The sequence below is a fragment of the Anarhichas minor genome, unplaced genomic scaffold, assembly GCF_050575085.1.
Source record: "Anarhichas minor isolate MPS153535 unplaced genomic scaffold, ASM5057508v1 ptg000087l, whole genome shotgun sequence".
NCBI lineage: Eukaryota > Metazoa > Chordata > Actinopteri > Perciformes > Anarhichadidae > Anarhichas > Anarhichas minor.
Genome location: NW_027466533.1, coordinates 3,133,761 through 3,146,571, shown reverse-complemented (window position 1 = coordinate 3,146,571; position 12,811 = coordinate 3,133,761). Strand labels below are relative to the sequence as shown.

The following is a 12,811-nucleotide window of genomic DNA, read 5'->3' as shown; positions in this document are numbered from 1 at the left end:
TCCAATTACGGCGCATGCGACGATATGAGAGGGGGGGGGGGGGTGTAATAATTCTTCTTGCGTGACAGGGAGATTCGCTTATTTTTCCCGGGCTCTTTATGTGGAGACGGGCGCGGGGCTCGAGACGCTCGAGCTTCCGCGGAAGAGCCGCGTGGAGGGGGGAAAAGTCTAGCTTTTCTGGAGGACATGGCGCGCGTATTCCATTAATCAAAATCCAGTTAACCAGATTTGGAGACCCCGCGGGGGGGGGGGGGGGGGGGGGGGGGGGGGGGGGGGGGGGGCAGCAGGGTCCGACCAATAATTAATATCCATTATTTAAGCAGCCCAGGTCTAAGAGGCGTCTTAAGCGCACGCGCACGCACGCACACACACACACACACACACACACACACACTCACTAACAGACACTTCGCAGGAGACAGGGGAAGGGGCACGAGGGGGAATGAGGGATTGCATGAATGTGAAAATGAAATAAACACGCCCAGTCTCAGCTTTGTTATGAAATGTCTCTGCTGCTCATTTATTTGATGAGAGTGCACAGTCAAGTAAAATCAGCAACAGTGCCAAAAGAGGGGTAGGGGCACGGTGCACATGAGCATGTGTGTGTGTGTGTGTGATACAGTGGTGGGGGCTCTGTGAACTGCAAACGAAAGTTGCACTCTGGCGTTCACTGCCGCCCCGGCAGAAGAGCTCGACAACTCAAGGGTAAAAAGGGGGGTCAAGTGTCGGTTCATTAGTTCAACTTGTCAGAGGCAGCTGACAGGCGGCAGCTCACGCCCCGACAGTGACGGAACCACCTCGACGTGTGTGAAAAAAACAACGGGCTGATGTGGAATATATAGCGACTCTATTATCCTGCCAATCACACCTCAGCTATATGCCCCCACCCCCTTCAGCGCCACGGACAAGGGCCACGAGGCAATGAACCGTCAGAGGCTGTTGCTTCGTCATCGTTTCCAAGAAGGCCCCGTGTGTCTGCGTCGACTAGTGAGATGGGTTTTTTTAAGTTCATAGCTTCCATTGAATCTTCCTCGACTGTCTCCGTGAGAGCAGCAGGTTTTTGGACCAAACCTCACATTCCGGTCCGAGGCACGTACAAAAATAGAGCGTACACTATATATACATATGTACAGGTCGTTGATAAATACAGTGCAACAAACAAATGTAGTATTCCATAAAAAACAACAACAATACAAACAGTCTTTCAAAGTAATACTTGTGCGAAAAGTTGCAACAACAGTAATGTCATAAGATGAACCAAGGGAACACAGATACTGTCCGAGGAAGGAGAGACTGCTTTGGGACTAATTCGCCCCACCAAAGTCCTCTTCCTGTATTGCCACTGTACCCCCCACACCCCCCCAAGAAAATTGATGCTTTCAACTTCTGACACACGAGGTACTTTTAAAAGGCACGTTTTTCACCCCCGTAGAGAAGTGAAAAGGTAATTGCTGTCAATGCTCAACGAACACCTTGTTACGATTGCCTTTGAGCCATTCTTCATGTTTTCGTGGTATGCCAAAACGCTGCAGAATGCTGGAGTTGTTGTAGGACCTTTGGCTCTGCAGCAGACGCCTTTAACATCAGGAGGATCTTTAGAGCCGCTCCTCTCTCCTCGTAGTGTTGTAGGGAGCTGCAGCTCTGCTCAGTATGTGTGTGTGTGTGTGTGTCTTTAGGATATTAAATAGTAAAGGATGGGGATTAATAATGGAACCTGACAGCTCATCTCCGCCTTCTATCTGCCCGACTGTCCCCCCAATCTTTTCCCTTCCATCCCCCCCCCCCCCCCCACCTCTTGTTCCTCCCTCTCGGTTTCTAATCCGCTGCGTCTCTCTTCCTTCGGGCTGCTTCCCTCCAGCTCTTTTCTCTCCCTCCCTCCCTCTCTCTCAGGGCCCTCTGTCTTTCAGGGTCATGTCAGGAGAGTAGAAGAGCACGTTGGTGTCATCGTCGTCGTCATCGCTGAGGTCGACCAGGTCAGCCTGTGTGTAGCGCACCGCCCCGGGGTGGTACTCTCCGATCCGAGTCCTGTCACACAGCCGCGACTGCAGAGCCAGCTGGAAAACAGGCACACACAAGCAGAGTTTGAAATCAAGACACGCTGTTTTGTACCGGAGTAAAGAGTGCGTTCACACAAAACCGACAAATTTTGCCCCCCCCCCCCCTTAGATCTGGCCATCCAGTCGCACTAAGCTGCCGTTTCACACACTCGAAGACGGTCTCCTGGGTTGATACATGTGAAAACGACCGGCCGTTCACACATGCAGGAGGCGAGACAGGCTGCCGCTCACTTGTGAGCTGAACCTTCGAGTGACATCCTGGTGCTGCCGATTAAGACGCAAAAGATCGACCCGGAGAAGTCGAGAAAAGGTTCCACTTTATGCTAATTTACTCTGACACGCTTGTTTTTGACTCCCTCTGGAAACTGAAGCACAGTTGTTTTCATTTTCTACTCCACTCAATGACATGAAAGTACCGTACTTCAAACAAAATGGAGGAAAAGCGTGCTGTCACGGTCAATGGCACTCAATATGATGTAACTTCAGGGAACTATCGGGACTTGAATAAGAGAAAAAATTGAACATGAACGGCTTTGTCGTGCACCAGTGGCCAATCAGAGCTCCAGTAATGATGTAATTCACATGCATGAGGGAAAAAAGGCTTGCAAGCCTCAGGCTCATGAGGGGGCCAGTATGCTCAGTCAGAACAGCGTATAGCCTGGGAGACCCCCCCCACACACACACACCCTTCTGACATAGTGTTGGGGGGCACTGTGTCCCACCATTTATGCAACTTTTTGAAACAGACATCTACACCTCACTTTACGACCTCAGGTGAGAAATGAGCCAGAGTTTTAACTCCTCTCTCAAGCTATCTTTTTTTATTATTTACACAACAATTTCACTTCATGACTTACCATGAGAACAACCAAGTGCACCCCTGCAGCCCTTTTTGCAGAGAGATTCTGCAACTCTGCCATAAAGGAGACACGCCATTATGTCGGCTTTGCTTTTTGACACTGAACCCACCAACGGCGGCATAATGTTCCCCCGGTGTGTGAGTTAAGATAGCATGCTGGCATTAGGGGCCGATCACACCGAGACGCAGCCCAAGAAACGCGTCGCCTGCAAAACCATTGTTTTCCTATGGCATGTTGCGCCTGGAGTGTGCTACGTTTTTCAGGCAGTTTTAGACACGCATAAAGTTTACATATATTTACCTTTTCAGTGCCAGACCATAGACTGTATATAAGAAGTGGACGTAGTCACCGTGACGTTTTGAACCCTCAAATTCGGCGATTTCGTCCTCGCCATCTTGGATTACGGCGGTCGCCGAGTTTTTTTTTTTTTTGTAGCAACCAGTGAACGGAAGTGACCATATTTGGAATGCGGAGGAGTGACCTAGAGACGCTGTATACGGCTCTGGTAGCGTCAGCGACCTGTCAATCACATTAAGCCCGCCCTAAAGCATACTCTGCTTTATGGTCTATTTGACTCTAAATGGACCATCATTTACTAAATGAACATCATGCTGTATTGAAGAAGACTTGAAACACAAATGTCCCGCCTTCAACAGGCGTGTGTGAAAGGTGCTTATTGATGAATTCCAGGAGAGACTGAGTCTGAAAATGTGCGCCGTCATCCTCATATTTAATCAATATCGCCTCTACATGACGGCCACTTTGTTACTCCGCCTTCGAGTGTGGCCATACGAAAAACACTTCCTACAAAGTGGTTCTCTTCTAGCATGACCCAACACTTGTGAGAGGAAAGAGAGAGTCTGCTACTTTGAGTTTGTGTATGTGTGAACTTGGCGTTATGGGGGGGTGGAGCATACTGACGACTTTAGGGTGATTTCCCACCTGTAGTCCGGTTCATTTGGTCTGGACCAAAGGGAAACACTAAACACTGTTGCATTTTAGTTCTGCTTGGGTTCCTGTTCACACTGACGTTTTACGAATGAACCAAGACGAGTTCACATGAAGTTGGGTGATTGGACAGTTCTGGTGATCGTCTTCCTGCATCATCAGGACTCTCAAGGGGAAATGACAGAAGTTCATGCAGCACTTTAATGCTTCTGATGAGGATACTTATATTTAGAGTCACAAAGACCTCACGTAGAAATAACTGATGATTAGCAGTATTGGTGTTATTAGACTGCAAATCGATCCGATGATGATGATGAATAATGACCAACAGGTAGAGACAACACTGTTCAAAAGCCCCTTCACATGCTCACAGATGACTGGTGTGAACGTCAGGGAGCGCACGGACACCAGGCGTCTGTTCAGTAATGACTCAGGGCTGATGGCTGTGGGATCGCTGTCACACACTTGGACTTAATGGACAATAGACTTAATGAACTGACAAAGTACACAGAGTCGGATATAAGCACAGCTTTTACACAGGGAAAATACCGGTGCTGACATGCACACCTGTTGATTTGCATAAATAGGTTTTGAAACTGCTGTCCGCCGCCTTAACAGGTGACTTTAATGACCCGCAAGGAAATCGCTAATTAATCAAGTTTGTTTGACAACAGGAACAGAATAATATCTGCACGAGAATAACCAAAGTGAATTTCTACTGTTTTCAAACACAGCAGGTGATCACAGAGAGTGAAAGAGGGCGGAATGTTGAAAGTAAAGAGTATCCAGGCTATCAACTACTCCTTAACACCAACGTATTATTTTACAATGATAAGTATATCTTACGATGAGTTACTCTGCATTTTTTGTGCGCTTTCCTGCGAACATGTGTCAATTTCCACTCGTTAAGCAGTCTTTTCAAAATTAACTTCCGTGGAGAGTGATCATCATACCTGCTAAGCATCGGCACGTTAGCAATGTCCTTGTGCAACATATCCTCATACAACAATTCATATATCTTACATAAAGTTACACATTTATCGTGCGTTTTCCCAAGAAAGACAGCAACACGTGTCAATTTACACTTGTTGCATGCATACGGTCTTTTCAAAATAAACCTCCGCCTTTACGGGAAACAGCACAGGTAGGTTTAGGCAACAATACTTCTTGGTTAGGTTTAGGAAAAAACCTTAGAATAAATGTACGTTGAGTGACTTCTCTTTTCACATGGGTCTCCTGGCTGAAAGATAAGTGTTTGTTGGACCCACCCACCTCCTGTCCCTCCCGCCCTGCGTGGGCTTTTGCGTTCTTCATATTTCCTTGTTCATGTTCACGATTCCGTCGATAACATACAAAATGATTTCCGTGAATTACAGCGCATATTTTTCGTAAGGTATAGCTCGGAACGCTGGATGAGAACAGCCTGCCTGATACACGACAGCTGTGAGGCACAGTGTGAATGTTTACTGGCCGAAAAAGGACCCCAAAGAAACGATCTTTACAAAAAACGACCTGCGGCGACATGTTGTTTACACACAACATTTTTTTTTTAATGAGCTGGCTCGGCGAGGACGTACTCTAAGACTGCAGCGACAGTGAGACCTGTGGGGATTGGGAGCAGCTTTTTCCTGCATGCATACACACACACAGAGGAAGAAGACGACGGAGAAGAAGAAGTGAGCTCATTGCAGAGCTACAGGCGGTTCGAGCTGCATGGCTTGAATGCAGATCAATATCAGGGAAGGAAAAGAGTGGAAGAAGAGGGGGGGGTACACAGGTGGGAGGCAGACGCAACACAAAGGAGAGCGGCAGAAATAATGTAAGAGATAAATGCCAGAGATGCTGTAACAGGGTGAAGGGAACAGCAGAGGCATGGGAACACACACACATACAGTACAGAGAGATAGAGATAGCAGAGTCGAAGACTGCGAGGAAGAGAGGGAAAAAAACAACGGAGGACTAGAAAAGAGCGAGAGACACGAGGCAGAGAGACAACATGCACACGAGACTCCAGAAATCTGGTTTTCACGGGTGATCAGGCGAGGTGAGCAATCAGAGGAGGTGAGTTTAGTGTAAGTTGTAGACTGCTGAGGGCTTTTTAGCACAGGAACAAGAAGGGGTGGGAGTCTTTGGTTTGATGTAGAGTTTCACAATTCAATACATAGCAAAGAGGCAGTATTGTTTGGACTCTTTCTCCAAACACTCACGTTTGCAGTCTGCTAAATCGTAGTTTGAAACATAAAGCAGTTAAGCGAAATGGTCCTAAAGAAGGTCACTGTCTGACCAAACAGAAAAAGTAGGCGTGTGGGAGTATAAAGCTTTTCTTTTTTTATTTGAAAAAAAGTTACATTTTGACAAAATGCTGCATGTCTTCTGGCTGAATGAGAATAAAGAGATGAAAACCAATGTATATGCTCTTCTCTAGAAGCACAGGTCGGTCTATGTGTTTCGGGGTGCTCTGCTGTGCTGATTTTAACATTACATCTCAATCAGCGGAGAACACCCGGGTCATGGGCGGGGGGGGGGGGGGGTTCTTTTGCCCTAACCAATCGGTCGTTCGTGATGTTTCCATTCCGCCAATGTCATTTTCAATTACCAGCTGAACCGTTCACTGGACGTATATCACAACATAAAAAATGACAGGGATATAGGTTATTCTGTAAGAATTTACAGGAGTATGTACAGCTACGTCGCCCTAATTCTTATTCCCATTTTAAATCCCATTTTTAATCCCGTATACAAAACTCTGGCTGGTCGACTGTTTCTCCAACCGCAGGTTAACAGTTGTTAGATGGCAGCTCATCTCCGCCTTCTTGTTCACGCCAAACCTGTTTGAGTCACTGAACACATACATGTTTGGCTACACGTGCAGGTCTTAAAATGAAATAGAATAGAAATATCAAATTAATCTCCATAGACTAGACCAAGGGACAAACAACTGCGACCCCCACTTCCCCCGCCCTCACTGAGTTCGGCTACAACATGAGCCTTCGTTCTTTAGCCTGCATTTGTTTACATTTAGGAAAATTGGCAACATTAAAAGGCACAATGGTTATAAATTGTAGACACAACAGTCAAAGTTAGCCCCTCCTCTTCCGCTTAACGAGGGTTATGGTGCTCGCCAACGCCGTTTACGCAGCTTCCTTTTGGATGCGTGTTCACGATCTGGCACTCGATCGTAAGATCGATCGATCGCAAAATGAAAATAAAAGAGAAAACCCAATACAGACACCGCCACACACTTCTAGTGGGACACTAATCTCTACAAACAGGTTGATCTGTTCGTACACGTCGTCCCTCAACTCCAACCCAAACCTCGCATGTCAAGTTGCTAATCGCGCTGTAAAAACCAAGAAGCCTGCAAAAAAATGAAATCTTGGCGCGGATATCTGCTGGCTGCACCGGAACCCCAGAAATAAAGCCCCGATGTCAGACCGATAGCTGGTGGGTTCAGAGATTGTTGGGTCATAAATGATGATTGAGATGGATTATTTTTGTATGAGTCTATAGCTAGTTTTCAAAGAAAATCCTACTCTTTCCTTTAAAAGTATTTGCCAAATAAGCTATTTGTAGTTTTTGTTTGCAATGGACACACAGAAAACTACAAACAAAATGAATCAACTAAATATTATGAACTAAATAAACTATAACTAGAGCGTCTTTTTCTGTCATTTCTAAGCAGATTTATGGATTCAACTTCCCATCGGTTGCAGAACGCCGGCATGCACCCGTCCCTTTCACCTCACGCAGTATCTTTGCCTCACGTCTCTCCCTCAGTGCCTCCCTTTCAACTCTCACAACAACTTAAAGTGGTGCAGTGTGTGTCGGTTGACCGGCTCATAGTTCGTTAGCTCACTGCTGTAAGTCTTTGAGTTTTGGCACACAAAGCATTCACAAAATACTTCACCTTATTCTTGTAAATACTAGTATTTAAGCTATTAAATCCAAAATGCTTGTCAGCATTTCACGATGCCCTAAATTCACAGTTTCTCCCTTTTCAGTTATCCCAATATAGCGGGGAGAAACACACGTTATTAACGACGTGAAGTAAGAATCAGAATCACAGAAGAAAAGGATTCTGATTAAAAGGAACAAAAACTGGATTTTGTCTCTTATTTCTCACGCTGTTGTCACATCAGGAGGGAATCCTTTAATGGCGAGTACGGTGAGGAGGGACCGTCAACTCATTTAACGTACACAAGGCATACGAGCAGTGTATTAAGACCCAAGCCGATCCCTTTAAACGCATGTAAATGCACCGCAGGCAAACAGCAGGAGAGACGTAGAGAGGCAGACAGCCAGTGAGTGAGCTGGAGGAGGCAGGCTTAGGAGGGGTGGGTGGTATCTGGTACCAAAGTGCAGATTTGTTGCGTTGAGGGAGGAATGCTTTGACGCTGTTCCCCCCCTCCCCCCTCCCTTCTCTCCCTCACCCCTCCTCTCCTCCGCCAATCTCGCACCTGATGTGTGGGGGCTGCTGGGAGCCGCATGCCAAGATGAATAACAACCGGCTGTTAGTCACGATAGAGCACGAACACGCGCGCGCCGCCCGTCTCTCTCGCTCTCTCTCTGTCGTCTTCTTTCTCGCCTTCTCTCCCTCTCTCTCTCTCTCTCTCTGACACACACACACAAACAGCATTTTCTCTGTGATTTACGAACACATTGAGATTCCACTTCACTCCTCTGTCTCCTCGTGTGTGTGTCTCTCTCCCCCCCGACTCGCCACAGTGCAACATTGACATTTGGGTTGAAGGTCATACCACACATTCCGGTCTTCCACGTTGCGCTCGTGACCCGTTATCAGCGTGGTTGGTGAAACTGAGTAGGTGACAATACGTGTGTGTGTGTGTATGCGTGAACTAAGACCACGGGGACTTTTTTTTTCTCTTTGTGGTTCAATATCAGCTGTGGCTCATATCCGCAGATGCTGCCTGTGTTTGTGGATTGAGACAAATCTGTGGAGAATTGTATTGATTGTGGTGTTTATTGAAATGCAACCAATCAGGGTGTGCGCTTCAAATGTAAAAAAAAAAAAAAAAAGGCCTTCATTACATTTTCCTAAAAGACTTAAGGATGTGTAATTTCACTCTTTAAATAAGGGGATTTTGGTATCAGACCCGACAGTTATTTCCTGTGTAGGTGATTCGTGAACACCTGTGACGGATGGTAGCAGACAACTTGGAAAGTTTAGTACGCTAATTACAAACTCTGAAGCGAGGAACTGGGAAGATGTTGAAATTAGAGTGAGTTTTTGTGGGGTTAGCACATCGGTTAACTTCAATTTATATGAGTATAAAGGTTGCTTGGCCTCTTTCTTCCAAGATAGTGATCATGAAATACAAATGGTTTGATCTACATGTATTCTAAATATATCAAGTTTCCGACCACATATAGAACTACGGTTAACCATCTGTGGGGCATTTTTGCTTGGCAAATTTCTACTGCTTATCAAGTGTGTTGCCTATTCATGTTCAGTCAATCGACTGACTACATGTTTTGGCCGTTCATCAGTATGAAATTGTTGCAGCTACTACTGACACCACCGGTTGCTGGTTAGTGCAGCGCCACCAGGAGTTCCAGAGTGGTATATACTGTGCAGAGTGAGGAGGAACACACAGCCCTCGTTTGTTTTTTTTTGCCGACGACAGATGGACAGATGGTAATATGATGGAATCTGTGGCATCGCTGATAGGAATGCAACGGATCATAAATCTCACGGATCAGGTTGTATCACGGTTGTGAGTCAGGGATCCGATCCGATCATAAGAAAAAGGGGAACAAATATAATTTTCAGAGATGCCCCGATTATGTTTTTGTGCTGCCGATACCAATTGCAGATTGCTGATGATCCATATTGGCCGATACAGATCATTAATGTTGTGTATAGCAGCTGGTCTACAAGGCTCCAGACTATTCTTCCCTAAAATCATTTCAACCGCTCTGATTGGTGTAAACCATCAGAAATTCAAAATGTTAGCCTTTTACTTCGTTATAATCACCTATAGGTGTTATTTACATTGGAACAGATAGATTACAATTTTCATTGATGTAAAAAATCTTGGAATTAGCAATTTTAATGATGTATCATAAGCTGCTAAGAGCTAGGGCTCCCGTCGATTTAAAAAACAGATTTGTTGTTTACACTGTAACATTATCAGGGATCGCCTACTAGAAAGCATTATGCTGATCTCCTAATTCCATATTTTTATGGAACATCGGCCAAGGGTGATGGGCAGTAAAACTTTATTTCACACTATGATAGTTGAAGTGTGTGACTAATCTGCGGTTCACATGCGTGCTGAACTGTGTGTGTGTGTGTGTGTGTGGGGGGGGGTCATACGAATCACAGGTTTGGTCAGTTACATCGCTAATTGGTGGCTGCATCTATATATTAAAGTTATTGCCCTTTAGCTAGCGATGTGGCTCTAGATATTCATATCTGCAGATGATGAATCCCAATGACTCCGGATTACCTGGGCTTCCTTGTAGCGCCCCCGTGAGGCGTGAACGATTGGATAGATTGCCATTCAATTTAATACCGATATACATGGGGACAGGTACCCAGAGGATGAAGCCTTGTGACTTTTGCAAACCCCTGACTTTTCCCCTAGCGCCACCTTGAGGCTGGCCTTTTGGTTTCGACTAAAGTGACTCGACAACTATTGGATGGATCGCCAGCAAATGTGGCAGACATTCATGTCTCTCTCAGGTTGGATTGTAATAACGTCGGTGTTCTCTGACTTTTTAGCATCACCATCAATTCTGATTTATGATCAAATACTTGCAGAACTAATGACATTCCCATCAGTCTCAGCTGTACTTTGTGTTTAGTGCTAATTAGCCATTTTCCATCTGAGATAAGTGTTAGCTTGCTAACTAAGATGGAAAATTAGCTGATCATTATACCTGCTAAGCATCAGCACGTTAGCAATGTCCTTGTGCAACGTATCCCCGTTCGTATATCTTACATAAAGTTCATCCTTATTTTCCGTGCGTTTTTCCCAAGAAAGACAGCAACACGTGTCAATTTCCGCTTGTTACATGCGTATGGTCATTTCAGAATAAACCTCCGCCTTCACAGGAAACAATTCAGCTAGGTTTAGGCAACAAAACAACTTCATTAGGTTTAGGAAAAGATCGTTGTTCGGGTTAAAATAACTACGGAAGTGACTTTTATTGTTGTTGTCAAACACATATCTCCATAATGTAAATGGAAGTGTTACGGAAAAGTAACCAGGTCCGAAAAATTACTTGGTGACGTATTCAGACGTCAATCAATAAGTGAAATTCCAAACACATTCACAGAGTGTTCCGCATGTCTGGACGGGCAAGTGTGTGCAGCTGCTGTACCTGCATGCCAGTGGGGCTCAGTAGGCTCCACCAATCCCTATCCAGGCCGAAGACAAACGCGTTGGCCAGGCCGTGGAGCGGTGCCGACAGGACGTGCAACAGGGTGAGCGGGAAGGACGGATCCTGTGGGTAGAAGGCATTATGGAGCCTGGTAGAGGGGGGAAGAGAGAGACAGAAGCATCATTCATAGAGTTCATCCATAAAACAGTTGTAAGTAAAGAGACAACCTGCGTGAGAGCTTCACAGGTGAGGATGGAGTAATTGATGGAGAAGTCAGAACGAGCAGAAAGGCAGCAACGGCAAAAAAAAGAAAGAGAAAAAAAACACGGGGAAAGACGGCGAGCGAGATGTTGATCGACAGAGCGCCAGAGAAGAGGGAGGAAGAGAGGGAGAGGACAAGTGAGTGACAGACTGAGGGACAGGGTGAGAACGGGGAGGTAATGATGGCGAGCGGCAAAGGCAGGAAAAGAGAGGGGGAGAGAGAGAGATGGAGAGGGAAAAGGGGAGGGCGAAAGAGCGGGCGAGCTTTATATCAGCGTTTAAGAGCCCATTAGGCAGCGTGAGACGGCCGGGCTGACACATTCTTGGCTGCCACCTCGACAGCACGCAGCACTTTACAAGGACAGGGAGAAGTGTAGCGCTCAACTCCCCTTCCTCTGCTTCTCTCTCTCTCTCTCTCATCTCAGCTTCCTGCTTCTCCTGACCACAATTTTTCGTCGTTCCATCCACTCCTTTTTTATTCCGTGCACGTCTCCCCCTCAACACACACACACACACACACACACACACCCTCCCTCCCTCCCCCTCTTTCTACGAGATCTCTCCCATTTCTTTGTATTCAGTTTCATCCGTCTGGCTATCTCATTTTCATCTCGACTCGCGAGGGCGATCCTCAATTCTTCTCTTTTCAATTTCCCTCCCTGCGCCCATATCTCTCTCTGGGAGCCCGGGGCATGACTAGAAGGAGAACCTGATATTGTGCGGAGGGGCTGCAAACTAATGGCTGCCTCCGAGGAGGACGCCGCTCAGCCATTAACCCTGGATTAACCCTGTATTAGCGCTGCTCGTCGGGTTAGCCCGCCGCTAATGTCTTTTATTGATCTATTAGCCAGAGAATCAAAACCGCACGCAGCTCAGAGCGTTTCTCCCCCTTCGAGTGCGAGGTCCCGGGAGGGGCGCGCGGAGGGAACCGAGTGGCCGCGGTGGTTGACCTCGGGGGTCGGGGAAGTCGTCCCTGAGCACCCCACGCACCCAGCAGGGAAGGACGATACAAAACCCAACCATTTGAGGAAAAGAACCACTGATGCATTGTGGTTACAAGGAGCAACGCGAGACACCACGATCATGTGACATGTCTCCAGTTATCTAAAATGATATTCATTTAAGAGCACAACTGCTGTGTTTTGAACTGTTCTCCCCGTTAATCACTTTACAACGGTGTTGCCGATAGTGTGACATGATTGTGCACCTTCTCCAGACAAACACATCATGACACCAGCCAAGCTGCAAGGAATAAGGCACCTCCACCAATATTTGTGCCTATAAGCGACCAAATGTAAACGTGGAGATATCCACGCTGTACAGATTCATCAAATGTGT

At 46.4% G+C, this 12,811-nt stretch overlaps 1 protein-coding gene across 2 annotated transcripts in view; it reads right to left on the bottom strand.

Moving 5' to 3' along the window:
- Positions 1–492: 492 nt before the first annotated feature.
- Positions 493–12,811, bottom strand: part of LOC142938575 (cyclic AMP receptor-like protein A) — a 53,340-nt gene continuing 41,021 nt past the window's right edge. For both annotated transcript variants that reach the window (XM_076081853.1, XM_076081854.1), the window contains 2 exons: positions 11,213–11,360; positions 493–2,054 (listed from right to left, as the gene is read on the bottom strand). In XM_076081853.1, the coding sequence (XP_075937968.1) occupies positions 1,887–2,054; positions 11,213–11,360 (316 nt within the window). In that variant the 3' untranslated portion in view covers positions 493–1,886. The remainder of the gene's footprint in view (positions 2,055–11,212; positions 11,361–12,811) is intronic.